General features: G+C 40.3%; 3 protein-coding genes across 3 annotated transcripts; 2 read left to right on the plus strand and 1 right to left on the minus strand.

The window, feature by feature from the left end:
- The first annotated feature begins 2,862 nt into the window (after positions 1–2,862).
- On the plus strand, positions 2,863–7,322 carry LOC147858092 (uncharacterized). The gene is made up of 2 exons (XM_087327582.1): positions 2,863–2,944; positions 5,628–7,322. Exon 2 carries the CDS (start codon positions 5,688–5,690, stop codon positions 7,320–7,322), a length of 1,635 nt encoding a protein of 544 aa, XP_087183708.1. The 5' UTR covers positions 2,863–2,944; positions 5,628–5,687.
- A 7,281-nt stretch (positions 7,323–14,603) lies between these two features.
- LOC147858093 (BTB/POZ domain-containing protein At4g08455-like) lies at positions 14,604–17,955 on the plus strand. Its single transcript, XM_087327803.1, has 2 exons — positions 14,604–15,072; positions 16,602–17,955. The coding sequence occupies exons 1-2, from the start codon at positions 14,725–14,727 to the stop codon at positions 17,085–17,087; spliced, it is 834 nt and encodes a 277-aa protein (XP_087183929.1). The 5' UTR covers positions 14,604–14,724; the 3' UTR covers positions 17,088–17,955.
- A 1,076-nt stretch (positions 17,956–19,031) lies between these two features.
- On the minus strand, positions 19,032–20,664 carry LOC147858094 (protein SUPPRESSOR OF GENE SILENCING 3-like). Its single transcript, XM_087327361.1, has 2 exons — positions 20,462–20,664; positions 19,032–19,581 (listed from the first exon to the last, which is right to left on the minus strand). The coding sequence occupies exons 1-2, from the start codon at positions 20,646–20,648 to the stop codon at positions 19,184–19,186; spliced, it is 585 nt and encodes a 194-aa protein (XP_087183487.1). The 5' UTR covers positions 20,649–20,664; the 3' UTR covers positions 19,032–19,183.
- Positions 20,665–26,526: the final 5,862 nt, after the last annotated feature.

Genomic DNA, 26,526 nt, shown 5'->3' on the forward strand with positions numbered 1-26,526 from the left:
ATAGGGGTATTTAGACAGTCCATCATCTAAGCCGAAACTCTCTTCGGTATCCTGTTTATTATATTTCTAAAGGCATCCTGCTCAATATGTTCCTCGTTGCATACATTCAGTAGTTGCATATAATAGCTCGTGGCCATCCCAAGCATTTCCTTCGCGCACGTGGTCATTGTGCCATCTGTCTTTTTCAAACACGAAGGTTGGGTCCCAGAGCCTTTGCATTTTACAACTTCAAAAAAACCTTTCGTAACATGGTCTCCTACCCTCATCCAATTTACTGCTTTACTACGATAGGCATTAGTAGTCCTTAGTTTCTGATACATATCCAATTTGCATTTTGCCTCCTCTATTGTTGCATAGCTTGTAGTTTTTGCTCCACTTGTTTCTCATATGGTATCATCTGTTTGATCAGATGTTAGCATTAGCCTTTGTATCGCAATAGAGGCATGATGAAATGTCTCCTTTTGTTTTCTATATGTACATTTCTCAAGTAATATATTAAGGTGTATATTTCTTTACAAAAAAAAACTAATGTGAAACTGTGTTTTTTTGGAAAATAAAATAAAAAAATAATATAGAGTGGAGGATTGTAAGTTTGTGTAGGCTAAGAGGGCGTCTTGTATTTTTCCAAACAGGAATATACTCCATTAGTTAAAATATACACAAACTCGATCCCTTTCTCGGGTAATCTAGGCAAGAGGCATCTTGTATTGTAATGTTAGATATAGTACTATGTAGTAAATGTTTATAGAGAGGTAATGTATCATATAGTTATGACAATTGTGTAGTATAGTTTTGAGAGGAGCATGCATAGTACATTTGTCATGTTATTAGAAAAGTGGTTTCTAGTTTAATCTGAAATAGATCAATGTTAGTCACATGGCAACGAGTCATTATCTTCTTGCTTGTTTTGTTAATATTTGTATTGCCATCAACCTTGTCTTTGTAGCTAGTTCTCTTAGCTTCACTACATTCATCTTGTCTCTTGTCGTAGGCCTCCTAGGTTGGATCTAGGATCCTTGTCTCTTCTACCTCTACTTTTCCTTTGCTTACTGATGCATGTGGTTCCTTTGATTGATTGAAATCACCAATTCCCCATCCATGCAATCTCTCACTCATTAATTTGCTCCATCACTCATCCTATTGATTGACCTCTAGCCCATCCACTCATCCTCTCATCTAACTCAAATACTCATTATTCTCTCATTCACCTATGCACTCATATGCAACAACACCATCCTATTTCTCACTCATGCTCTCCTTGCACATCCACATCCCCCACAATCCCCACTCACTTTGTGCAATTATCTAATGTTCTTGACAGTAGAACCACCATAACATTACATATGTTGGAATTAATATTTTCCATAATCTTCTCTCCCATGCAATATAAAATTGTCTTCTATAGTAGTCTTAATGATTATGTTATGTATGAGAGAGTTTAATATTTCATTCAAAGGCTTCAAGACATCTAAAACAAAGACGATATGAAAGCATTGCATGTTTTTTAATAAGTTTCCTTCCTCTCCCAACGTTGCTTTGTTCTTACATACTCATCTTGATACAACTTCTAGTTTAACGATGACCGTAATTGTGTTGATGAGTTCTAAGGACATTCCTTGATTCTTTTGGCAGGATCATAATGTCGACCTTTTTTTCTTTTTTCTTTTTTCTTTTCCTTAAGAGATTTTCTTCAATAGTATTAAAAACGTCTAAAGACTACAAGTTGAAGTTACCTACCGAGAGGCTTACAACGTAGAATAAAAGATATTGTATGCACACCAAAATAAAAGGATCGTAATGTCTGCCTTTCAAATGCATAACGAAAAAGTATGTGTGAGATTTTGGCTACTCTAAAATGCGAATTATTATTATTATTATTATTATTAAGTTTTCGTTGAGTAGATGTGTTTAGATTGTACCTTTTATAAGTATGTTATGGAGAGGCATGTGATAAATTATGCAATATTTATATACTCTTTAACTCCATTAGAAACACTTGAAACTCTAGAGTTTATATAATAGCATTCTCAAAATGTCAGATCCTTCACATTGAAAGAACAAAACAAATGTTTGGAATTTTGAGATTATCGTCAACAGTCAATATATTCAACGATGTTTTTTTATGTCGATACAACACCTCATGATCACCCATAATGAAGTTGTGGTATAGAAAACAAATTCCATTGTTTATTAATTATGAGCATGGAAACATTGTCCGCCACAAGAGTAAGACCCTTTTGCAAAATGATAATATTCATAGGGCTTCCACTCTCCACATAATGAAGTGAATGATAAACATAATATTGGAACTAGTAAGAAAAAGGAAAATATTGTCACAATTGATGGTTGGTAATGATAAATGTTCCATTCAATCAACAATTATCATGTTTCGACCTAAATAGCATCTTCAAAAGTATATTAAACTTTTGTCACATATATACCTTCCATGCCACGCCCTTGTTTTTAAAAGTGATCACACAATATTCTTACTTAAGGAAATGGTAAATCAATAACATTTGTTGATCTAGTAGGGCCATAGATGTTACTAACATAGCACATTGTGGTGAGATAGTGATTGTAGCCCATGTGCAATTGTAGGGCATAATTCCTAGCTAAACCAGCTATTAATCTTATCTCTAACGTGTTTAATGAGGATAGGCACATGTTAAGTTTTTGAGATTGCAACAACGTGTCATAATCTGGGTTCACTTAGAAATGCATATGGTTGAGAATATTTGATCAACTACTTCCATTTATTCTCGTGCCACCACTAGAGGAATCACTTGGGCTCTTTTATTGCCGGTTAAAGATTAGTAATATAAGTGTATGCATGAATGCACTATCAACTCACAACATTTATGTTTTACTACTTTCACCTCCGTACGTTGAAGGGCATGGAATGCTATTTGGTAAATCACCAAGCTAGAGAGATGGTGGAAATAAGGTTTGCCACTTAAACTAAGGGTGTTTCTATGACAATGCTTATTGTGTACTCCCCATTGTATTCGACTTATATAAAAGGAGAATTATTATTCTATTTGTTTGCAATAGCATAGTAAACCATGAAAACCGCTTAGTACTTCATTTTGTCATGGACTTGTCCATCAACAAGAACTTTTATTCATAAACTTAGAGGTAATCTTCGAATTAGGTTTCCAAACACATCGTTTGCAAAATTGTTTTGGTAGTTTGGCCTCCTTCCTCGTCGATTGCAAGAGGATGGCAATTTTTTCCATTGGCTTAGATTTTGGTCACTTTGAACAATTTGGGTATAACCCAAAACCATTCTGTGTTTTGGTAGCCACTTATCATAGCGGACTTTTGTTTCTTTAAGTCCCCTCTCAAACAATATAATTCTGTGATTGTTTTTAGTTTTCCGAAATCTTGTACGAATATTTTGAATGCTTTAGAGTGCCAAAGTTTGTAGGATTATGTGGGGTTTTTACCTCATATTGAGGTTTCCCACTAGCAAGACGGGTATTGCTAACAAAAAGGAGATAGTGATTGCATGGGTAGAATGCAAATATCATAATATTGAAACTAGATGCAATCCTTTTAATGTAACTCAAGGGTTGTTCTTGATTAGAGGTTTGTTCCCTCCTTCGATATTAAACAACCAACTGCTACCAATATGGCACCTTTGTGATATGTTAAATAGAATATCTTATAATGTCGTAAATTCAATATTAATGATAGTATACCTAAATCTAATGAGGAAATCTCTAAATCTCTAATACAACAAATGTTATTGGTTAGTTTGCATGATTAGGTGTATAGCAAGCTTAAGGAGATTTAATCCCCATTGTAGATTTTGTTAAGTAAATGAACTTATTGAAGTTGAAGGTGGCAAATTTGGGGTAACTCTTGTTTAGGTGCCAATATGCAAAGATTTTGGGCACGCTTCATGTTTATAGTGGCACGTGCATGACAACAATGTAATGTATTGATAAATGTAATGACTACAACATCAATGAGTCATGAGAGCAAATCTCGCGGTTCTAACTTGATAACTATCACATCTAGGACGTTAATACCTAAGGGAAAACAATACAATGTTTTATAGGATACATCATAAAATGTTCAAAGTGAATCTATTTATAATGTTCAAGGCAAATAAGATTGTTATATGGTAATGGTAAACATTGATATCAACATATGATGTTATTAATAAGAAAAGCTATAGGAAGACCCTAATATATGAATATTAATGAGCCAAGGTTCTTGGAATTCAAGATCATGGTATTCAAAAGTGAGGTTGATTTTGGTAACAACCATTGGCTACTATAATGCTTTTTAACTTATATCATAGGAAAGAACTTCTCCAAGACGTAGAACAACCAATGCTCAATGCTCATTTTAATTTAAATGGATTTAGGCGAGATTGAGCCTCTATATTGGAATGTTCCATGGCTAGTAGACATGAGCCGACAAGTTGGCACGAAAAAAGCAACTTTGTCTATAAAGTTGGATGGGTTAAACATGGGAAAACAAGTGGTCATGTAATTATAACATACGCAAAGAAATCACAATAGAGTATATTAATCATTTGTGATATCAGCAAATCATGTGTCCTCACAATGCAAACTTTTATGGAAGTTAAAACCTATATATTCTAATTATGAGCTCAAGTGGTGCCAAGTCAATATTACCTATTCATCTTGCTAAGATAATGTGTGTCTCTCTCTTTTAGGATAATAAACTTAATCTAGATATGTTCATGCAATTTTCTTTCGTGAACAATTGCTATTAGCTGATTTTAGTACATTGGAAATATACAATGTTTGGTATGCTCACGGCCAGATAATATTATTGATATGCCATGGGGATTCGTGTGAACATTTATACCTTTAGTAAGTTGATAGTTTGAATGCTAATAAAGTTGTGACTGGTCATTGGGGAGAGGAAAAGGGTCCTTACAATATCACTGGTTCCTTGTACTAGTTAACTTACCTCCAGATTTTCCCAAAGCCGACATGTAGGTCCTAGTAGAAGATCTCTGAGATTGGCTACGGAATGAATGGGAATATATTTTCGTTCATGGGGGAAAGGACCCTTGAAAGCGACACACTGAATGGTCATCATCACGGAGGTTGATGAACGGTAGCCCGAAACAGAGCGAGGGGTCAGGGCATGTGGTTGCTCATTCGTTCCGAACATGTCATAATGCTTTATACTCTACAAAGATGATGCAATGGAGTAGAAGTATAAAGAGAGAGAGGGGGGGGGGGCGACCAGACTATTCGGAACTTCTACAACCAAGAGGAATGAGAGAAAGTTTATTTATTTTTGTTAGGGTTTTGTTTTTGTGAAGCTAGCTAGAGGTGTATAGTTTTAGGAGTGAAATTAGTTAGTTAGTTAGTTAGTGAGTGAACAGTGAGGGTATGATATGCCCCCCACCCCCCCACTCATGAAAGACATTGGCATGGAAAGTGTCGCTTTGGCTACTGTTCTCTACTTTGGCGTTTTGCGTGGGTAGACGGACAGACTAGATAACGTAGAGCTTTCTACATTTCCACACACATATACACATACGTATACGTATACGTATACGTGTAATGAGTAAGTTTTTTTGTTTTTTGTTTTTTTGAGACAATTCCGAAAAATGAGTGAATATTAAATGCATGCAGATCATGATGATGAGCAGATCAACTTACAAACATACATAGTGGAGCTAACTAGCCTAATTCATGACTTTTAATGGCCCCAAGAAGAAGAAGAAGAAGAAGAAGAAGAAACAGAAGGAACGGATGATGATAATGATGACGGAATTAAGTAATGTAATTGTAATGGGTAGTCATGATCATGATAATGATAATGATCATGGTGGTGGTGATGGCGATGGCGATTGTGACGGCGACGGCGACGGCGACGGTAATGGTGATGATGATATTGATGGCAGCAATGGCGACGGCGACGGCGACAGCGAAGACGTCGGGTTCAAGTTATTCGGCGTCGATATGGCGATGACGGCGGTGCACAGCAAGAAGCATCATCCCCACCAAGCTGGAGAATGTGCAGGACTCGACGACTGCAGAGACGGCGGAGATCAGAAGGGCTCGGTGGGTCACGATGAATCCTTATCGCCAGGATTGCCCGCGGAAGGGGCCGCACTCGATCGGAATGAAGGCGATGTGTCGTACAAGCAGGAGCTGCCGGACTGTACGGCGCCGCCATCGCCGACGAGCCGCGTGCAAGAGCATGATGGTGACGGTGATGATGACGGTGCTGCAACTGCTCAGGGGCGGCTGCCTGTCTGCGCCGATCAGTGCGATCCTCCTGGCCGCCGCCTCTCACCGACGGCCGCTGACGCCATCGACGCCGCTCCGCGTGGCAGCGGAGATGGCGGCGGAGCCACGGCCGGCGGCCGGCGGTTCGAGTGCCAGTACTGCTGGCGCGAGTTCGCGAGCTCGCAGGCATTGGGCGGCCACCAGAACGCACACAAGAGGGAGCGGATGAACGACAGGCGGGCCCAGCTGGAGGCGTCGCGCCTCGCCCAGCTCGCGCTCCTGCACAGCAACAACAGCCACCACTACAGCATCTGGAACACGCCCTTCCATGGCCATGGAGGCAGCGGGGCTCCGCCGCTCCTGGCGCGATCGCTCCCAGTTTCCGCCATGCTCTCTCCTCACTCCGCACGTGCCTACCCCTTCCCCCCCGCCGCCGCCTCGCCCAATACCCCCACCCCCACCTCTCACTTCACCTTCTTCCCCACGCCGCCGCCACCGCCGCCACAACGTACCATGCCAGCTTATACCACCTATAATCACAACGGCGGCGGCGGCGGCGGCGCTTCGTCTAACACCATGAGCTCCCCGCTCTTCTCGTCTCGCTCACCTGCCGCCCCTCATCTCTTCCCCGCTACCTCCAATCCACAGGGCGCGGCAGGATCCGCGTATTACAACCCCCGGAGCTTCGATTCACCGAATTTCGATCCGTACAGTCTCATCACGGGTGGCGGCGGCGCTGTGCCGTACACGTCCGACGGTATGAATGCCTCCGCCTTCCCTCCTCCGCCTCCATCTATAGCCAGTGCATCAAATGGCTACATGGATCTTCACGCAGCTGCTGATGAACGCACTCCGAATCCTGCAGCCGCTCGGCGCACACCGCCCTCCCCATATAATAGCGCATGCAGCAATCGCTACCGCCCATATTATGCACCTCTTGCAGCGCCGCTGCCACCCCACCTAGTCATATCAACTGGTGAATCATGGCATCATACAACGCCGCCACCTTCCTCCTCCGCCACTCCCCATCCTACTCCTGTACTCCGTGATATAGACCTGAATCTGGCGCTTTCTCAGAATATTATTAAGTCTTAATCCCATGCATGAGCCGCAGTACTTGATCCTCATTCACTCCATTTCCCACAGAGCACCCCTTGAAGGTTTCAGTTTGTGAAATAATAACTTGTTTCTATATGAAGAAGAAGATTTGTATCATCAGCAACCAACATATACATTAATTATGTCGTAGTTTTTCTGTTAGGATTAGAGATCCATCATCTGCATTACATTGAATTTGATGCTATCCATTAATGATTGTACACTGCACTTAAATGCCATATAGTTTGTAATAAATTATGTTGTGGATGGGATTCTTATCGGATGCCTAATTTATTCCGGCATTGTTTCTTGAGTGATTACGATACGTCCAAATTTTATTGTATTCAGCATTGTTTCGACTACATATATTACCACTCGTGATGGAATGATGTGTAGATGGGCAATGCTTATACCTAATCGATATATTCATGCAAATTAACATGCGCCATTGTATCGTGAGCTGTGGCGACCACCTCTCCACACAATTTAACTCATATCTCATTCTGTCCTAAGCTTATATGTGCCTATATATTGTCGATCGTGCAAATTATTGTCTCAGATTTATATGCGCTCTTCGATAGTTTGTGCATTATATCATCGATACGTGGTCTTTGTCCAAGGAAATCAAGAAGAAACACACTAGGTGTAGTGGTTCAGAGAGAGCATTAACCTACTACTAAGTTAATAACTACTAAGAAACAAATAGACTTGCGACCGATCTAGCTGATCTTAGCGTCAACGAAATAAAGCCTCGTTCTTTCCGCGAAATTGTGTTTAGGAGAGATTTTACTTACAAAGAAGGGCCACACGAACAATGCAAAGTAAGACAATGTTTGCAATGAATTTATTTATACCAATCCTTAGGTTCTTTTTTGTTGGTTACCTCACCTACCTACGGGTGTGGGGGGTGCTATAGTGCCATCCGTGGGTAGATATATATCGAGTCAGTTGGGAGAACAATGTTCGGCCGGGTCGGGCTAGTATGCATTTTATCTCCCCCCCCCCCCCCCCCCCCCCGGAAAGGCTTTGATCGCGTGTGAAACGGCCTCACATTCATGATTGCTATAAGAAAGGAAGAAATCAAGTCCAAAGACATATATTACTATTAATAAGGAATCAAAGAGGTAATGATAACAGTAGGATGTATGACGTGGATGGTTCTACTGAATGGCATGCCACGTCATTATTGAGGGGGGGGGTTTGTTTTGTTTTGGATGGAGCACGTGATGGGACAGAGCCTGTGTGAGAGAGAAAGAATAATAGAAGAAGAAGAAGAAGAAGAAGAAAAATAAATAAATAGTGGAATGCAACTATCTCCGCACGTTGTTTGTTTTTGTCCGCTAATCACATGCAAAAGATTGTTGGTTCGAGCCCTGAAAAGCACCAAATTACCCGCTTGACAAATGCATGCGTGCGTGCACCATCCCATCTCTCACATTATTTATATATATACAGATACATAATATACTTATATACACACACATTATTCGTCTAAAAGTATTATTCTTTTACACATTCCAGCTTTTCTCAACAAAAGTCCACTTTTTTGACCCATATCTTGTCGAGGCAATATCTACATATCTCCCCCTTGTGTCTCCAAAGTAAAGTACACACAACACACACTCACTCTGACACAACATTCGCTGTTTTTTTTCTTTTTTTGGGGGGAGGGGGTGGTTTGTTTCGAGCCCCGCGGTCAAGGTTGTGGCAATGGCATCACCTGTTAGTCTACTCGATGTAAGATTGAAACTGTGGATTTGCAACCTGAACCATGCCTGCCAACTTTTCGCACTCCCACATGCTTTTGCCATGGAGCTCTTCGATTTGCCTAACCCCCCTCAACACCCTTTGCTCTTTATTTCCTTTTTATTTTGTACTAGCTTGTCTCTCACTCACTCACAAGCGCGCGCGCGCACACACACACACACACACACACACACACACACACACTCTCACTCTCACTCATATTTCCCATTCAAACTAAAAGGCACATGGTCTTATATCCCTTCACAACTAAAGATAATCCAATCGCCCCCTTCTTCCCACCCTTCACATTCAAGCCGCTTGAAATCCCAAGTTTGCTCCAAACCCAATACTTTGAGGTAACAAGGGAAGCTTACAAACTGTCACATATTTTAATTTTGGTTGTGCTCATTTTTTTTTTCCCAAAATGAAGCTACTTTCCCATTAGTTAGGAAGATTATTACATAGAGAGTCTACAAGGAGACTTATACACACATCGGGGAGTCTTCCTCCGATCAAGTAAAAGAAGATGAGCCTACTTACAATGCCTTGCGGCCTAACTTAATGTAAGAAGCTACCTATATCCAAGGCGATGCCCTTCAATGTTGCCTAGTATGAGTCGGCTCTTGGGGCCTACAACGAAGAGAGGGTGGCAAGTTGTGCTCATTAGTTTAATCTCAATTGTGCCTATACTTCTCCTTCTAGTGTGAGCATCACACTCCATATTGTATGTTATGTCCAAGAAGAACATCCCATTCTTATCAATGCAACTCTAAAAGATGAAATTGAAGGTTTTAAATTTATCGGTTACATCGGATATTTCGATACTCAAATATAATACATCTACATTGCTTATTTTGTGCATCAAACTAAAGGTAATGTCAAACTAATGTTGGACATATATTGTAGACTGTAGTTTATGTGAGTATCAAACTACCAAGACAAGCTAAAAAAGGTACGTGGAGACAACTTCAATAATCACAATTATAACGACAATCCTTCTTTGGATATCAATGCATCTATTTTTTTTGTAGTATCAATATCTCTAAGAATATTGAAAGGGAATATGGGACAAATATGAAGTTGTCAATATAGAAAGAGTGCAACATTCAAATTGTATTGCTTTTTAGGTACAATAGATTCTAATTGAAGTAGAGATTAAGCTTTATGTTAACAAAAAAATGAACTTGAGAGAGAGAGAGAGAGAGAGAGAGAGAGAGAGAGAGAGATAATAACAAGGATGAAAGTTTTGTACAAGATTAAAGCTAATGGCATTCTATTAACGGGATAATAACCCCCCTACAAAAACTTTCATGATGTAGATTCTCTTAATAACTTCTTTGTTCATTTTATGCGTTCATGCAAATATAGATTTAAAACTCATTAGAGGAACATTAAAGGTGTAAGTTAACGCAAAAACATTAGACATTGGGTAATAGCCACCTAATCTAATATAAAGCTTGTTCTTAGCATGGTATGTACATTTACATATATCACATATGCACGAAACACAAAATACGCCATATATGGGAATTTTTGGCAAGCATAGTGCCATTACACGAAATATTTAGAAATTTCACAACTCCTATATAGAGCCACTAACAAGAACTTCTAGAGGCCAACATAATATCTCCAATCACATTAGTAAAAAATATGTTTAAAAATAAGAGTTCATTTCAACTTTCTGTTTTGAAATAAACATAAAACTACATAGAAGCTAAGGTTCTTGGCCTAACGAGTAACTACGTAACACTATATCATCGAATACTATCAAACCTTCACTTTTCCATCACATTCTCCTTGCTCATAAAAAAGGTAAGGCATGGCTCTTTTAAGGCTAGTTAGATTTTCTCACTGTATTCAATACCACCTTATCCTTCTCATCACACTATGAGACTACATTGTTGTGAAGCAATTTCTTCATGACATTAGAGCAAATTTAAATAATATTGAACTTTCATTGGACCCAGGGGATTTCAGGTGGAAACATGATGGCAAATTTCGCCATTTCTTCGAGTACAACACTAAATTGGGCCAGACTTTTCAACTGCAGCTAGACGGCCCCTTACGCAATGGTTGGCGTACATTGGGCATCCTTGATGAGGTGCTCATTACCTTTTGGAAGGGTCTTTGGCGTCTCCACATGCCGGAAAAGATAAAGTTTTTTTGGTGGCAAATCGGTCATAATGTGGTTCCTGTTGGCGAATGGCTAGGTAAACGTGGCGGTCCATTAGGCTGCCCACTTTGCCATTCACCTATTGAGACTCTGAGGCATTGTCTGTGGGATTGCCCTCAAGCTGAAAAGGTATGGGATAGAGTGACTCGCCTCCTTGCAGCATGTGAAGTGGAAGGAAAAGCATCGTGGAGTGTTGTAGCTTGGATTGATCACTTCGTTGATATGTGGACGGATGCCTTCAATGCGGATAGTTGGTGCTACGTATGCAAAATCACCAATATTCATTTTGAGAGAGGCTTGCAATCCGCATCCCCTAGGTTCCCGGAAAATTGGATGTTGATCGCAAGCTTCACCCTGTAGTATGTATGGAAAGCACATTGCCTAAAGGTCTTTCAGGATCTGGTGCGGCCCCCAGAGGAAGTGATCCTGGACATATGGTTTGCGCTTATCATTTTCCTACGAGGGCAATTGGACGAGGTTTGCAACCATTCCAATGACGTGGTCACTTGCCCGTTTGCGCTTTTGGCAAAAATGGCGGAACACAAGGAGGGAGTGGCCCGAGGTGGAACTACCAGCCCCCACGCTGGTTGTTTCCGACTCACTTACCACCCTCCCTTCGTTGTAGGCCCTAGGAGTTGTCTCGTACTAGCCAACATTGAAGGGCATTGTTTTTAGCTGTAGGTACTTACATTAAGTAGTCAGTCCGAAAGACTATGTAACTAGTCTCATTTGCTTGAACTTGATCAAAGGGAGATTCCCCGATCTATGTATAAGCCTCCTTGTACATTCTCTTTGTAATAATCCTTCCTAACTAATGGGAAAGTAGCTTCATTTTGGAAAATAAAATAAAAATATTGAACTTTCATTTGTGAGGCTTGATACCATAACATTAAATATCAACTACTCTGTGCAATCTAATAGAGTAAATGTTTCCATAAAATTCTCATAATTATGTCTTATCCATTATTGTATACATGTTGACTCAAAGAAGCAACATGGCCCTCATTGCACGTTAACACATGTGCACAAGTAGCAATCACATATTGCATGTATCACATGCACTCACACATATCATATGCAATCTTATTTGAACTCTTATTTTAGGGTTTTATCTCACAAGATCAAAATCAAGGGTTCAAGTTGGAGTTTGTCGGATGTAAGGTGTCATCCTTGCATTGGAATATTGCAACTTTGGCAAATAAAACTTTGTATTGCCAATTAAAATAAAACATATTTTTATCAGATACTATTTCAATTATGCTTCCCTAATCCTAAGCTATCTCTATCTCTTGTATGTATTCATTTTCTCCCTTTGTTTTATGAACTCTCATTATTTATAACCCTGGTGGTTTGACGCACCGATCACGCACTTTAGAACACTGATTGACTCATCACGAACTTCACATTGAACCTATCTTTCTCCACTACAATACAATTGCTATACTTTTTTATGACACAATCCTTAGTAATACATACACTTGAATATTCAAAGATAAATGAGCTCTAAGGCAAAACACATCATGAATTGACATAATGTACACTCCTTACTTGTACTTGCAAAAAGATATAGTATATGTACTCTTTGGACTAAAAAATAGATAAATGAATTGGTTTATCAAACATTGTGGATTTTTATAAGAATTTCCTTGCAATTTGTTTGAGACAAAATTGTACAACTTGCTTTTGACAACAGGATAATGGAAGCAACACTGAACATCGGTCTATAACATGCTCTCTTATTCTTATCTTGGAAAATGGACAGTAAAACTCAATACTCGTATACTCTACAAATAATTGACATTGGATAGTATATATGTATATGTATATGTATATGTATATGTATATGTATATGTATATGTATATGTATATGTATATGTATATGTATATGTATATATGATAGTTTGGTTCTAATATAAACGAGGAGAATTATAATAACATACTTAGAAATATCGGGTCTCTTAGACTACAAGCTTAGTTGGATCGAGCAATATACAAACTGGCAACATGAAACATGTTAAGAGGGTGGAGCCATGAGAACCTCTACAACCCCAATGTGAATTATGGATTCTATACTTTAATAAAAACTTTGTGATTGATCTAGTAGGTTTAATCTTGGTGGCATCATGTTACATTAATTATGGGGATTCTTTATTGTTTCTTTAGTCCAAATCTTACAAAAACATGAGGCTGATTTACCTAGAGTTCATAATAGGCCTTTCACGCACATGTAATCTTCATCTATATTATTGTGGTCATATTTTTACTTGCAAATCTTATTTACCTCCCCTTCAAAAGTTAACTAAGAGGGCCTATTGCGTCCTCATTCAAAACTTAACTTCTTAAGGGGACAAGCACGGCACTTTGTTCTCTATGCTATCATACTAAAGGCAAGGTACACCATAGTAAGACAACTTCCATGAAGCAAATGAACCTCCACCTCATAGCAACTTATTCATACCTCATTGTCAAAAGTTAACTAAGAAGGCCTATTGAGTCCCCGTTCAAAAGTTAACTTCTTAAGGGGACAAGCTTGGCACTTTGTTCTCTATGTTGTCTGTCATACTAAAGGCAATGTAATGTTGTCACAAGAATCCACGAAGAAAGGTGTGAAAGATGTGAGTGGAACTACAAGGCTCATGCCTTAGGAAGATGGATTTACAAAAAAGGTTTACGGAAGTGGAGCAAGTATGTGTGGGATGTGTTGTGCTTCTAATGATTTCTCCTATTCGGTGCATTCAAATCTAAGAGAAAGGAAAGAATGGTAATTGTGACAATAGAAAGGGCTTCAAATCTCTCTTTAACCTAGACTGAAACACACCAATAGGTTTCAAAGTAGCAATATTGTATCGTATATGGCAGAGCATTCGATTCTAAGGAGGGAATCTCTGGCTGGTGTGTGGGGGGCGTAGTTACGACGCGCCAAGTCATGGTCAGCTCCAGCTCGAGAAAGGAACACGTATATAACTATTCACATTGTCCTAGGGTTTGTCCAAGGGCGTCGGGGCAAAGTCACGAGGGTCAAGGGGGGCTATAAGGAAACAAAGAAGAACTTGGCCAAAATATTCAAATCGTCCTATAGGAGGTCGACCAGGAGGAAAGCCACGAGGTCAAGGGGGGAATAGAAAACAAAGAAGAACTTGGGGGGAAATTTCAGAGCAATTGAAAGGGGGGAGGTATTCAAGTCAAGGCTAGTCAAAGTCAAAGTCAAAGTCAAAGTGGAATCAAGTCAAAGTCAAGAAATGGTATTAAGTTAAGGAGTTAGCGTTTTGGATATATTAAATAGCAGCCCTGCCCCTTGGAATGAGGGGGAGTGAAGGGGCACGTCCATATGCTTGGTCATGTAACAAGGAAACAGAGAGACAAGGCAGAGACAGAGACAGAGACAGAGACAGAGGCACAAGACAGAGACAGAAACAGAGACCGAGACAGAGGCACAAGACAGAAACAGAGACAGAGACAGAGACAGAGACAGAGACGGAGATGCAGCGTGTTCAATGCATGGCGTGTGGGAAGGTGTTGTGTGGGCGGCAGCGCTCATCAGTGGAATATGTGTATTGCGAGGGTTGTGGGCGTGCCAAGATCCGGCGACTCGAGTCCCGGATCGCTTCCCTCCGCCTCTCGTGCGCGCGGCGCAACCACCACATCCTCTCCTCCAAGAAGAGGGTGGAGTTCTTGAGCTTCTGGAACCATGGCTTCCATGATGACATCCCTGGCAGTGGCACCCATACCTTCCACAGTCATGAACATGATTTCATGCCACCACCGCTCTCGGATGCTTCTCTTCAACCCCCTGATGGCCCCTCTATCCCTGCCCACCGTGCCATCCTGGTAAGTGCTTTCTTTCTTTCCTCATCTTCTTTTCTTTTTGCTGCTCTCCCAGATTCCCATGTCGAAAAACTCTGAAAGGAAAATACCCCCTGAGTTTTCCCATTGCTTCCGAAAATGTCCCTAAGTTCTCCTCATTTCTCAAATGTACCGGTCACAGCCACCCCAGGAGCATTATCCCTGCTATTTGACCAATTAAGTGGTTAGTTCTCCCTTTCTTTTTCTAAAGTATATGTGCCAGTTGAGCATTTATATGGTTAATTCACCCCCCTTTTTTCGCTTTCAGTTGTACATGAGAGGCAATTGAGGAAACCTTAGGGGCATTTAAGGAAAGAAATAGCTCATGGGTATTTTAGATATTCCGTCCATCAGTATTCCCCACCAACCTAGCCATCTGGCTAGGTTTCTCCGTCTCTGCCTTCTTTATACACATACACACACACACACACACACACACACAGGTCATGAGTAATCAATCCATTGTTTGGACCGTGGCTATCAATTATTTCCCTGTATTTGGATTGAGCATATTAGACCCATTGTGTGTGTTTGTATAGATTCATATATATTCCCATGGAATCTAAGAGGCTGGCTTCATTGTATTCTAGATGATGATATCAATAAATAGGGAAGAAAGCAGCCTCTTGCTCACAGTACGCTGTTTGATGATCTGTTTTTTGTCTCGTTGCATATGTATCTATGAATGAAACATGCTGCTTGATCAATCTCCATTGTTGTTCTAGAGGTAGACATGATCGTGGTGGATTTCTAACCATCTGATTAACAGTGTTGAATCAATGCTTATTCCTTTTTTATCCATTTTTTGTTATCTATTGCTTTTATGGGATTCATATATCATCAGTTTCATGGATAAGTGTATGACATTAAAGAATCTCCCATTTTCACAATAAAAGGTTCTATCACGTTAGTTTGCAATGCAAATCTCATTGGGACCAATTTTTCTGTTAAGGAAGGGACACGATCAATCAATTTCCCTTGTTATGCTGGCATCGAGACCAGCTCATTCCCGAGTATATTAATTTCACTCACAAGCATGACTCTCTAGGTACATTTGTCAGGGTTCGGGGAATGCATATCAAATCTCATAGGAGACATTCATCTTTTTCTACCTTTGAAGCTTGATGAAGTGCTTTGGCCTTCCCTCAAACTCTAGCCACAACTTCTAATTTCTTTTTCTTTTGGCTGTTTGCATTCCTTTGAATTTGTAAGTTCAAAAAACCTGTTCCCAATACTATCTTAACTCTGCCTTTTCAATCGTCCATACGAGTCGCTAATTAGATGACAAAGCATGTGGCTACTTTTCTACTGCAATAACTGTAGTAATTCTAGATCTATTACGTGTACCAACTCTCAACGTCTGAAGGGATGCACTTGCTAGATAAAAGGCCGATGTAGGGATTTGGCACAAGGACAAGGTCTCCAAATATGATCCCCTTGCTAGGCATCAGAAGCATGAGCATTATCGTTCTTACAGTGGTCCATTGATACATGATTAAGGTCTTTGTTGGCAGGCTGGGAAATCCCCTGCTTTCAAAGCTATCTTTTGTAACCCAATCATCCAAGAACAACCAAAAGAAGATTCTCCTCAGTTGATTCAAGTGGACGACATGCCTTATGCAGTGCTCAAAGCATTTGTGAAGTTCTTCTATACAGCAACTATAGATTCTGATGTAATGGAGGAACATTCGGTATCACTTTACTGTGCTGCAGAGAAATATGGTGTGACCTTGCTGAAAACATTGTGTGAGGAGTGGATAATAAAGAATGTGAGCGATCAAAATGCAATAAGTAATCTCAAGCTAGCCAATCAATATGGCTTGGATGCATTAAAAGATGCGGTTCTTGACACAGCATCGTTACACATTGATAAGATTCCATATTATGCTGAATATTCTACATTTGTTGAGAAAGAGCCTGCTCTTCTGTTAGAATTATATGAAGGAACAGTAAAAAGACTCAGCAAGAAGAGGAAGTGGAATGGTAAATTAAGTGCCTAAAAAATGTAGTTTTCATGTTCTTCACAAAATGAAGAAATTGATTTCATGAATAAAAAAAAGGAGCATTGAAAACTTGACAGATGCAATCAGAGGTCATCAAGCTTCAACATCGGCAAGGCCTTCTGACGACCCTGGGAATGATGCACAATCAGCTGTTTGAATAGAACTTAGAAGCCATGATATCCTTTGGTCTTCCAGTAAGTAGTTCTTTTCTGGGGATTATGGAACTTGGACGGTAATTAAGCTTTTTTTCCAAGTTATCATCCATTTCTATTCAGCCTAATGGCTTCGGGAAAATTTTCATCTCAGCAGGTCTCACACTGCACTTCTGACAAACTATCGTTCTCTCACTCCATTGGTTTCACTTCCAAACGCAGGTTTTTGAGTTAAAAGTTTTGGGATGTATATGGGGTGTGTTGGATTTTGGGGTATGCATGTTTTATGCATTAAAACAACAATGCATGAATAGGATTATTTCCGAAGAGTAATATCCAAAGATTAACATGCAAAGGTGATCAAAGGATGCATAGAATGGATGAATGAGAGGATGATATTCGTAAGAATACCATGTGAGCAATTTTTACCTGGACATCAAAGAAATGTCTCTCTGAAGGTAAGGTAGAAACACATTAGCCAGCTATTATGGACATGCGAAGGCCCTGATATTGATCCCATGTTGCATAATTTTTATATGCTTCTTAAGATTTTGAAATCTTCAAGGGTGTCTGATCAAATCAGTCCTGAAAGAATCCATATTGAACACTGTATATTGGATACTGAAATTAATGTAATATAATGCCTTCTTATATACCCTGTAGAGGTTGCAAAATTGAACTTAAATTAACATAACTGCCCTGGCTTTGATATTGTTATCCTCTTCTTTTCATATTGTCATCATGTTTATCTCAGCAATCTAATTGACCTTTCCTGTTATGATTCAAGGAAAATCTTTTGACAATCTTCATCAAAGCTTGTGGTCATGCTGTCTCTAAACAATAAATTCAATGATCTGGAGTTGCTTTATCATCATCCGAGTGTAAATAATGTCCTGTCTACTGTGTTGATAAAATAACGGTTACATCTAAAAAGAGGCATCACCACATTTGGCATGTCTAAATCAGTCATTGAAACAAAGTAAAAAACGCACGAGTCCTATGTACAGGACCATACAGTGGAATGTGGAGACATTATATATATTAGATACACTTATGTAGCAGAGTGCCTATGTGATAGAGTGAACATAATTTTGTTTGTGATGTGCAGTGTTGCAGCTGTTTATGATTATCTGGTCATAAACAACATGAGATTTGTCCTAGCTATTTGTAGTAATTTACACCCTGTCATGAACATTTTGATAAAACTTTGTACACACATAAACCCCTTAATCACTTTGGCTAACAAGATTAAATGAGCATTTCAGTATACAGAAACTTCCAGGGCATACATAATTTCTTTCTTCTCCATGGATTTGGTATGTGCCTACTTAGACTTCTTTGCATTCATAAAATGTCAGATTCCATCCTTGCATAATAAATCCCCACAACTTTGACAAATGGGAATTCTAATATTGGTTTCCATCACATGTAAATCCCCTATTAATGGATTTCGCAAGACAATCAAACATATCTCCTTAGATTAGTAATTGGTGGAATTTGGATACTCGTCCAACCTAAGAATGTAAATTTGAACTAAATCTTGCCACATCATCTCTGAATGCACATAAACAAAAACACTACTCCACATTATTCAGTCAGACTTTGAGATTATGAACTTGGCAAAATATAGTAACCTGTAATTGCTCAACCTGGGTTTCATTGAGAAATTAAACTGGACAGGCATTTGTATATCAATTTTATGGCATAAATGAAGTTCTTGATATTCACAATTGTAAGTGTATCAATAATTCCTATATTCCTCACCATTCTACATTGTTCTATACAAAGCAATGCACAAAGCTTTGTTCAATCATTTTACAATCAAAATGCTACATAAACTTCGTACTCAGTTGTTTCCTTTCCATTTTCTCTAAAACTATAATAACTTTATGAGCATAAAGGTGAACTCGACACAAAACTTCCAAAAAATATCCAACTTCCTTAAATCGGGGTGAGCTTATCAGTGGAAGTTGCCATGGTTTCAACAATCTTCTTGGTTATGGTCTTGCATTTCTTATTCTTCTTCTTTAGGGGTACTTTGTCCAAATCATTAATCTTTGCAAGGTAACCGTATAAGACTCTCTTTTCTTGCATAGAATCCTTATCAATTCTCTTCAAATCAGGTCCTTCTGGAATGCCTTCATGACCTGGGAGGCCATGCCACATACATTTCACACGCAACCACTCTTCACGTCCTCGGTGGCAAGACTTGAAATGATTTTCTAGTCTTTCAGCTTCTTTAAGCCCATCCAATGTAGCAGGATATTCAACAATCACTTGTCCACGATGACCTTCTTTTCCCCACGACGACTTTGGTCGACCAACCGTATGACCAATACCTGTAAAACATCCAAATGCATAAACGATGTTGAATTCTTTAAAACATACATCCCACTGATGACCAAGTTCAAACATACATCCATACCAATAGAATGTCAAGAAGAATGATTTCTTTGATTCCATTCACAACATAATTATACACCTTACACAGTACAGCAATTCATGAGGCTCTTCTATGCATGCATGCAAATTCATAAAATGAGTTGTGCATGCTATAATTACAGGCCTGGTCCTATAGATAGGGACTGAAAAGTAATTCATAGTTAGTAGTCTTGATTGGCCGACCAATTTCTAAATTAAGGATTTGAGACAATATGCTAAGCAAATGATCCTTCAAAAGAAGGCAATTAAAATGCATTTAATAATAAGTGAACTCTGCTAAGAAATGATCCTAAAGAATAAAGGTATGCAAATCACTGTGGATAAGCCTAACAGGAGCAAAAATGGTATTGTTGGCAGCAGCTAAAAACCATACTTATAGAAATACTCATATAAATGCAAAATCAAGAAATCAAGAAGAAATGCAGAACCAAGCAAAAACCCAAGATATATACGATCCAAAATCCAATATTTGGTTTCAAGAAAATGGGTTGTCATATGTATACGTACCATTAATCACACGCACACACACGTACATGTGGTATATGTACATAAATACACACATACATTATCATCCTTACTTACAAACGCATACATATAAGATGAATCCGTAGATATATATATATATACACACGCAAAGAATGATAGAAAAAACAGGGCATGCAAATACTAGATTGGAGATACAAAGCAATACCACGATTTTGCTTGTCCAGAAAAGGACGAGGCATTTCAAATGAATGAGAGAGAGAGAGAGAGAGAGAGAGAGAGATTAGGGATGACCTGCGAGGAAGCAAGCCATCTCGGGGTTTCCAAGCCCCGTCCATCGTCCATCGGGGGTCTTACAGAGCCGTGTATTCTCGACGATGACACATGGGGGCCAAACGATCCTATCCTCCTCTCCCTCTCCCTCTCCCTCTGCGTCTGCTACCTCTTCACCATCACATTTCCTGGCCTTCCTCTTCCTCATTATGGCTCCTTCTTGTCTTCTTCAGGCCTTCTTCCCATCAGAGGAAATGCAACAGAACAGAACAGAACAGAACAGAGCAAAAGCAAAGCAAGCATTCATGATTCCATTCCAAATTCCAATAGAGAGGGGAGGGGGACAATCACAATCTACAAATATTACAAATTTAACCCCTAACCCCCCCCCCCCTTTGGGCATTTTTCCCCCATGTTTCTCAAACTTCCAAGTCCCCTCTATTAATACATGTTTCCTACTCTACACTCCCGAGGGAGGGGGAGTTGGGTCAGGTCAACCTGCTAAGTATACGGACGACACTGATGGGAAATGGCCAGTTGGGCTGCACCACTTGTGAAGTCTCCGCCCGTGCCTTTAAGTACATGGGCTTGGAAAGTGAAGCCATCACCACCTCCGGTATTTGGATTGTTTCTCTATTGCCTATCTCTTTATCTTTGTTGCATCCATGGCTTCTTCATCCTACCATTGCTCATCGCTCTTTTCTGTAGTGTTGTTGTAGGGTCCCTGAGTTGTGCAACGAGGTGGTATCAAGGTGACATGTTCATTTACAAGAGAGGAATAAGGAAACACTATGGGAAAAAATGCCATGGGCTTCGATAGAAGGGGGAGCATATGCACATAAGAGAAGAGGAGAAGCATAAGAATAATTGACTGTTGAGTGAAGATGAGAGTTTGTTTGGTTAAGCTCAAAACCTAATCACATGAATGTAAAGGATTAGAGCTAGAAAGTTCTAGTACACAAATGAGTATGTGTATTGTATACATATTGTGTGTGTGTGTGTGTGTGTGTGTGTGTGTGTGTGTGTGTTTTAGAGACACAGAGTGAGAGAGAGGTTTGGAATTTGTTTATGATAGAGGTCTTAAGGTATGATGCATGGACTTGGATCAATGGAAATAATGTTGGTTATACGTTTCAATCTGCATAATGTTGTAAACTTAGAGTAGATTGGATCACATATATATTATGCAGCTTGAGACATTTTTGCTAGAGTTTTGATTATGCAAGTGTTTAGAGGGATTGGATCATCAAATCATTTCCCGATTTTTTTGGATTGCACGCATCAAATTGAATGGTTTTAGATCTTTATTGGAATGACAACCATTGCGATTTAATTCATCTTCTCTTGGACATGATAACTTTAAACATGCTATGGGACAATCAGCAGGTATTGGAGAATGTGGTTTAATTGGACCATGAGAAATGGGTTCTTGTTTGATGGACTTCTTGAGGTAACACAACAACTCCATAGGATGAAAGGGAAGTTGTTTTAGAAAATTTTGCAACTACTTTGTATAGATGAGGTACAATTATGTCATCTAGTATTACAACCCTTGGAGAGAGAGAAAGAAAGATATATTAACGTCTTCTAAGGCCAAATTTGGCCCATGAGACAATTGGTTTACAACAAAAGAGTTTTTATCCGGTCATCATAACTAAAATAAAATTAAGTAAAAAATAGAACTTAAACTAAAAGAGTTCTAGTAGTGTACAATATGTAGTATACTCGAAAGTGACTATACACTAAGCCTAATTTTATTTCCACCCAAGCCTCTCGAAAAGAAGTGGGGGGTCAAAGGGTCTTGATGTGGGTTCTAGTGTAGAGAGTGCCCTAGCCATGGCTTCTAGGCGGTGTAGCTCACGTTCCCTTATTTTCAATATTGCTTCCACATCACGTCAAGTTGCTTTGAAACCCGGCACCCGAGGACGTCTGGTTCTTCTCTGGTTTTCTGCCTCATCAATGGAAAGGCCGAGTGGTGCAAGTGTGTCGGCATTCGTTGTCTCCTCAGGTTCCTAAAAAACTTCATTTGTTACATGTTCGTGATCATTAGCAACATTATTGTCAACATTTTGTAACTTATTCTCTCTGTGTTGTTTTAGCTCTAGAATGTATTTACCTAATTTCTTTATATCTAGAGTATCTAATAGTTTGGGGAGGGTGGGAGACGGACCAAGTTTGTCTTGGTATTTTGCCCTTATCTTGGCATAGGTTGGACACTTGCATGTAAAGTGGTACTCATCCTCTATCTCTATGTGACATAACCTACATATCCTTTCCTCCCTAGGGACTCCACTAGTACGGCCATTCTCAATCTCAAGTTGGTGAGATGATATTCTAAGTTGTCCAATGGCAACCCTTAGTGCATGTGGTAAGAATACATCTAGATATTTTGGTCGCGTGATAAAACCTAACTCAGAGAAGTGCATGAAGTGTTTCTTATAGTACAACATTTTAGATGGGGGTGGCTCTAGTGGGGTGATCCATTTACACCGAGTGTAAATTTGCCATATTTCTTGGTGTATTACTTTATTGCGGTCCTCATGAGAGATTAAGGTGTTATCACTCGTGTGGTTGTACCTAAGGGGAGGTAGGTTATTAATGTCTAGACCATTCGCAAGAAGCCAACTCACCATCATGCCATACCATGAGCTAGTATAGCCGGACTCATACAATGATCGAGAGGCCTTAAAGGCTTGATGAGATATTCTATCATGTGGTTGGCTATGTATCCTATCAATGAAGACTACAAGTTGAAAAAGTGCCTCTACTAACACTGGGGGTAACGTGAACTCGGCCCTAATAATGTCATGTGGTACAGTCGATTTGCTTCGGAGTTGGCGTGATAGCATCATCACCAATGGTCTCTCTAATTGCGTCCACATGAAAGATGGTAATCCTGGAGCCCAAACCGCTGATGCATACATGAGGGAGGGGGTCACTAATGAGTCAAAGAGCCACCCTTTAGTCCGTGGCTCTTGAAAGTGTGCTTGGTGGCATTGTCTCTCTAGGAGTGAGAGGGATGCATGTCCTCTCGTGAGTCTATCCTTCGCTGCCTGTGTCATCGAAAATTTACATGAGCGGGCACTAAAAGTGACTCCGAGATAGACGTATGATCCAACCACCTTGATTGGGCTATGGGAGATAGTTAGGTGACACTTAGCTCTAACTTGGGTTGATGTGTGGAAGATAAGGACTTTCGTTTTCCCTAGATTCACTACCAATCCTCGTTGTACACAAAAGTCATCTAAGGCATTAAGCTGCCTCTATAAGTCGTGTTCGGATTCAGAGAGCAAAACTATGTCATCCGCATAGAGCAAGATACGAACCTGCGTATCCCCAAGGACCACTCCGGTGCCTCCCTCACGAGCAATAAAATCTGTGATCTCATCAATGTAGATCCCAAAAAGCGTCGATAATGGGGGGCAACCTTGTTTTACACCAATAGTGCTAGTGAAACGATTAGATAGGCCACATGGGCATCGGACACACCCGGACACTTGTTCATATAGTGCATAGATGGCCCATACCATATCATCTGGTATCCTCAAGCTTTTAAGTCTATCAAATAACCGCTCTCTAGGGACTGTGTCAAAGGCTTTGCGGAAGTCCACAAAACAACAATATAATTTCTTCTTGCGAGCCTTAGTTTGGTCAATTAGGCATCTAAGTGTGAAGATATGATCAATAGTGGAGAAGGCTCGTCTAAAGCCAGCTTGTTCAGGTGCACGAAGGTTTAGGGTCTCCATATAGTCGCTAAGCTCTGCTTCCATTATTGCACCATATAACTTGGCAAGGGTATGGCCTATCATAATGGTCCTATATGTATTTGGGTCCATGGGGTCCCCCCCTTTATGTATGGGGGCCACTGTATTCATAGTCCACTGTGGTGGAAAACCCTCCGCAAGGGCACGATTGAAGATTAGAGTTAGCAAGGGAGCTAGGCATTCTCTCGCATATATAATGTGTTCTGCTCGCAATCCTGTGTGGTCCATGGACTTCCTATGTTGTAATTTCTTTATGACCTTCATGACCCTAGAGGTCGTGAAAAGTGTCCCCATGGTAGGCCGGGGTGTGGAAGGCATTGGAATGGGTGGTTGGTTTGGGATTTGGTAAAGTTTCTCTGTATATGTGTGCCAAGTTTCGGGATCTTCGATGGGTGTTTGTGGTCTTGGCTCCCGTAGTCTCTTCCATGCCGTGGCGCAATCGCTACTCATGAGCATATGGTAGAGTTCCGAGTATTGGGATGCCTCCCACGCTCGTCTCTTACGACGTGTCATCTTATGCATTTCTTTGCGAGCTTGTATGGAGGTAATACTACCATTGAGTTGCGATACTATAAGTTGTCTATGTAAGTCCCTACAATCCTCGTCATACCATTTATTTTGTGGCATTGATCCTGATCTACCTTGATTTGAGTGTTTTGTATATGGGAAACTGCTAGCTGCTGCGGAGTGAAGGATGTGTGTGAGTTTTGTACTAAGGCTTTCTAACGGTAGGGAGGGATCAAGGGAGGGGAGATGAGCCTGAACATGTTGAGAGTATATGTCAGAGAGCTCATGTGTGAAATGTATTGTGGTGTGATGGCATGGTTGACTAGACTTGGTGACCTTAGAGATATCACATTTTAGCTCGAAGTATAAGAAACTATGGTCTACGCCAATAGGGCATGGGGCCACTCGGAAGGAGTTAATCATGTGGGTAGCTTCAGGGCGCCCTATTAGATAGTCAATTGTGCTTTCCCCTCCTCCATGTGGGAAACATGTGAGCTCTTCCGAGCCCGGCCACTTAGCTAAACCATTATATATGACCATCCGGTGCCGACTGCCAAGTTCGAGCAGATGATGGCCAAAGCTCGTGGCGTCCGCACCTTGATCCTTTGATCTACGTGTGGTGCCTATGTCTAAAGGATCAACATTTACCATTTCTAGGTTTCTATTCATCTGAAATACTGTGCATTTTCGGGATTGGGTTCTCGCATTGAAGTCTCCTACAAGAAATACTTCTCCTTGGGAAGAATATCGGATTATGTCATCCGATAGGGGTTCGTATGGAGAAAGCCCATGTGGCATTCCTTCATCGACTAATCTCGTCAAGCCACCAATATTATAACGGGATCCTTTTGGGGGAAAGTAACAAATGGTGAAAAATACTGCATGGTCTTTGCTTGTGGAGACTTTCACCCACATAAAACGAGCTTCTGGGTCTATCTTTATTATTTCTATCCTATTATGTAGCTCTCTACGAAACAGTATCGCGACACCTCCAGATCCCCTAGTAGTGTGTCGACGTGAGGTTTGTCTAAAAGCGGACTCCCAACGGAATCCTTCGACCCGTGGGAGTCCTCTATTTGGGCTCTGATGTGTTTCTACCAAGAAAAGTATATCAGATACCTTTAGTATCTCCTCTAGGCGGACGGGGTGTGCCTAGAGTGCGCCATTACAATTCCATAGGGTCATCCTAAGTGCATTTTCTGTCACATGGGCCACACGCCGTCAATTAGTAGTGCGATCATTTATGATCACTCGCCCGTCTCGGTAAAAGGCGCGATGGCCTTCTTTACGAGCTTGCATAACTCGTGGCATACAACTCTTGCGATGCTCAATTTGCATCTTAGTGAGGTCTTCATCGAGATAGATGGGGTCCCCATCCATTCCTCGAAGGATTGGTCTCTTCTTAAAGAAAGTGATTCTAGAGTCTAAGTCTTTAAATTGAAGGACTAAGGCTCTCTTCCTAGTTGTGTCACGCCCGGCCCTCCATGCTTTGGTGATAGGTAGGGCCTCTGTGTACCCTAACATTTTCCCAAGTGTTTGTGCGTCCTCATTTGGGGATGCACCTTCCTTGAGCCCAGTGACACGTACATTTAAGCGTCGGGCCTGACGCATTTTCTCTTCTTCAAGGGTGGTATTAACAATATTTTCATCTTTTATTTCTTTTTTAATGTTTCTTTTAACCACATCTACCCAACCCGTTTTAGCTAACTCTATGTTATTATTAACTTCCTCTTTAACTTTTTTAATTTCGTCCTTTATATCCTCTATAGAGGATATTTCACCGTCTTCTCAAGATACCTCGATGTCCTTAAGTTA

This window comes from Azolla caroliniana, unplaced genomic scaffold, assembly GCF_043228905.1.
Source record: "Azolla caroliniana isolate FFs.n. ecotype wild unplaced genomic scaffold, voAzoCaro1.0.p SCAF_11, whole genome shotgun sequence".
Lineage (NCBI taxonomy): Eukaryota > Viridiplantae > Streptophyta > Polypodiopsida > Salviniales > Salviniaceae > Azolla > Azolla caroliniana.

Excerpts from the sequence above, each read along its gene's own strand:
- LOC147858092 (XM_087327582.1), top strand. The coding sequence starts at position 5,688 with ATGACTTTTAATGGCCCCAAGAAGAAGAAGAAGAAGAAGAAGAAGAAA.
- LOC147858093 (XM_087327803.1), top strand. The coding sequence starts at position 14,725 with ATGCAGCGTGTTCAATGCATGGCGTGTGGGAAGGTGTTGTGTGGGCGG. Across the intron at positions 15,073-16,601 it reads CTGCCCACCGTGCCATCCTG|GCTGGGAAATCCCCTGCTTT; the intron begins GTAAGTGCTTTC and ends CTTTGTTGGCAG.
- LOC147858094 (XM_087327361.1), bottom strand. The coding sequence starts at position 20,648 with ATGAGGAAGAGGAAGGCCAGGAAATGTGATGGTGAAGAGGTAGCAGAC. Across the intron at positions 19,582-20,461 it reads GATGGCTTGCTTCCTCGCAG|GTATTGGTCATACGGTTGGT; the intron begins GTCATCCCTAAT and ends GATGTTTTACAG.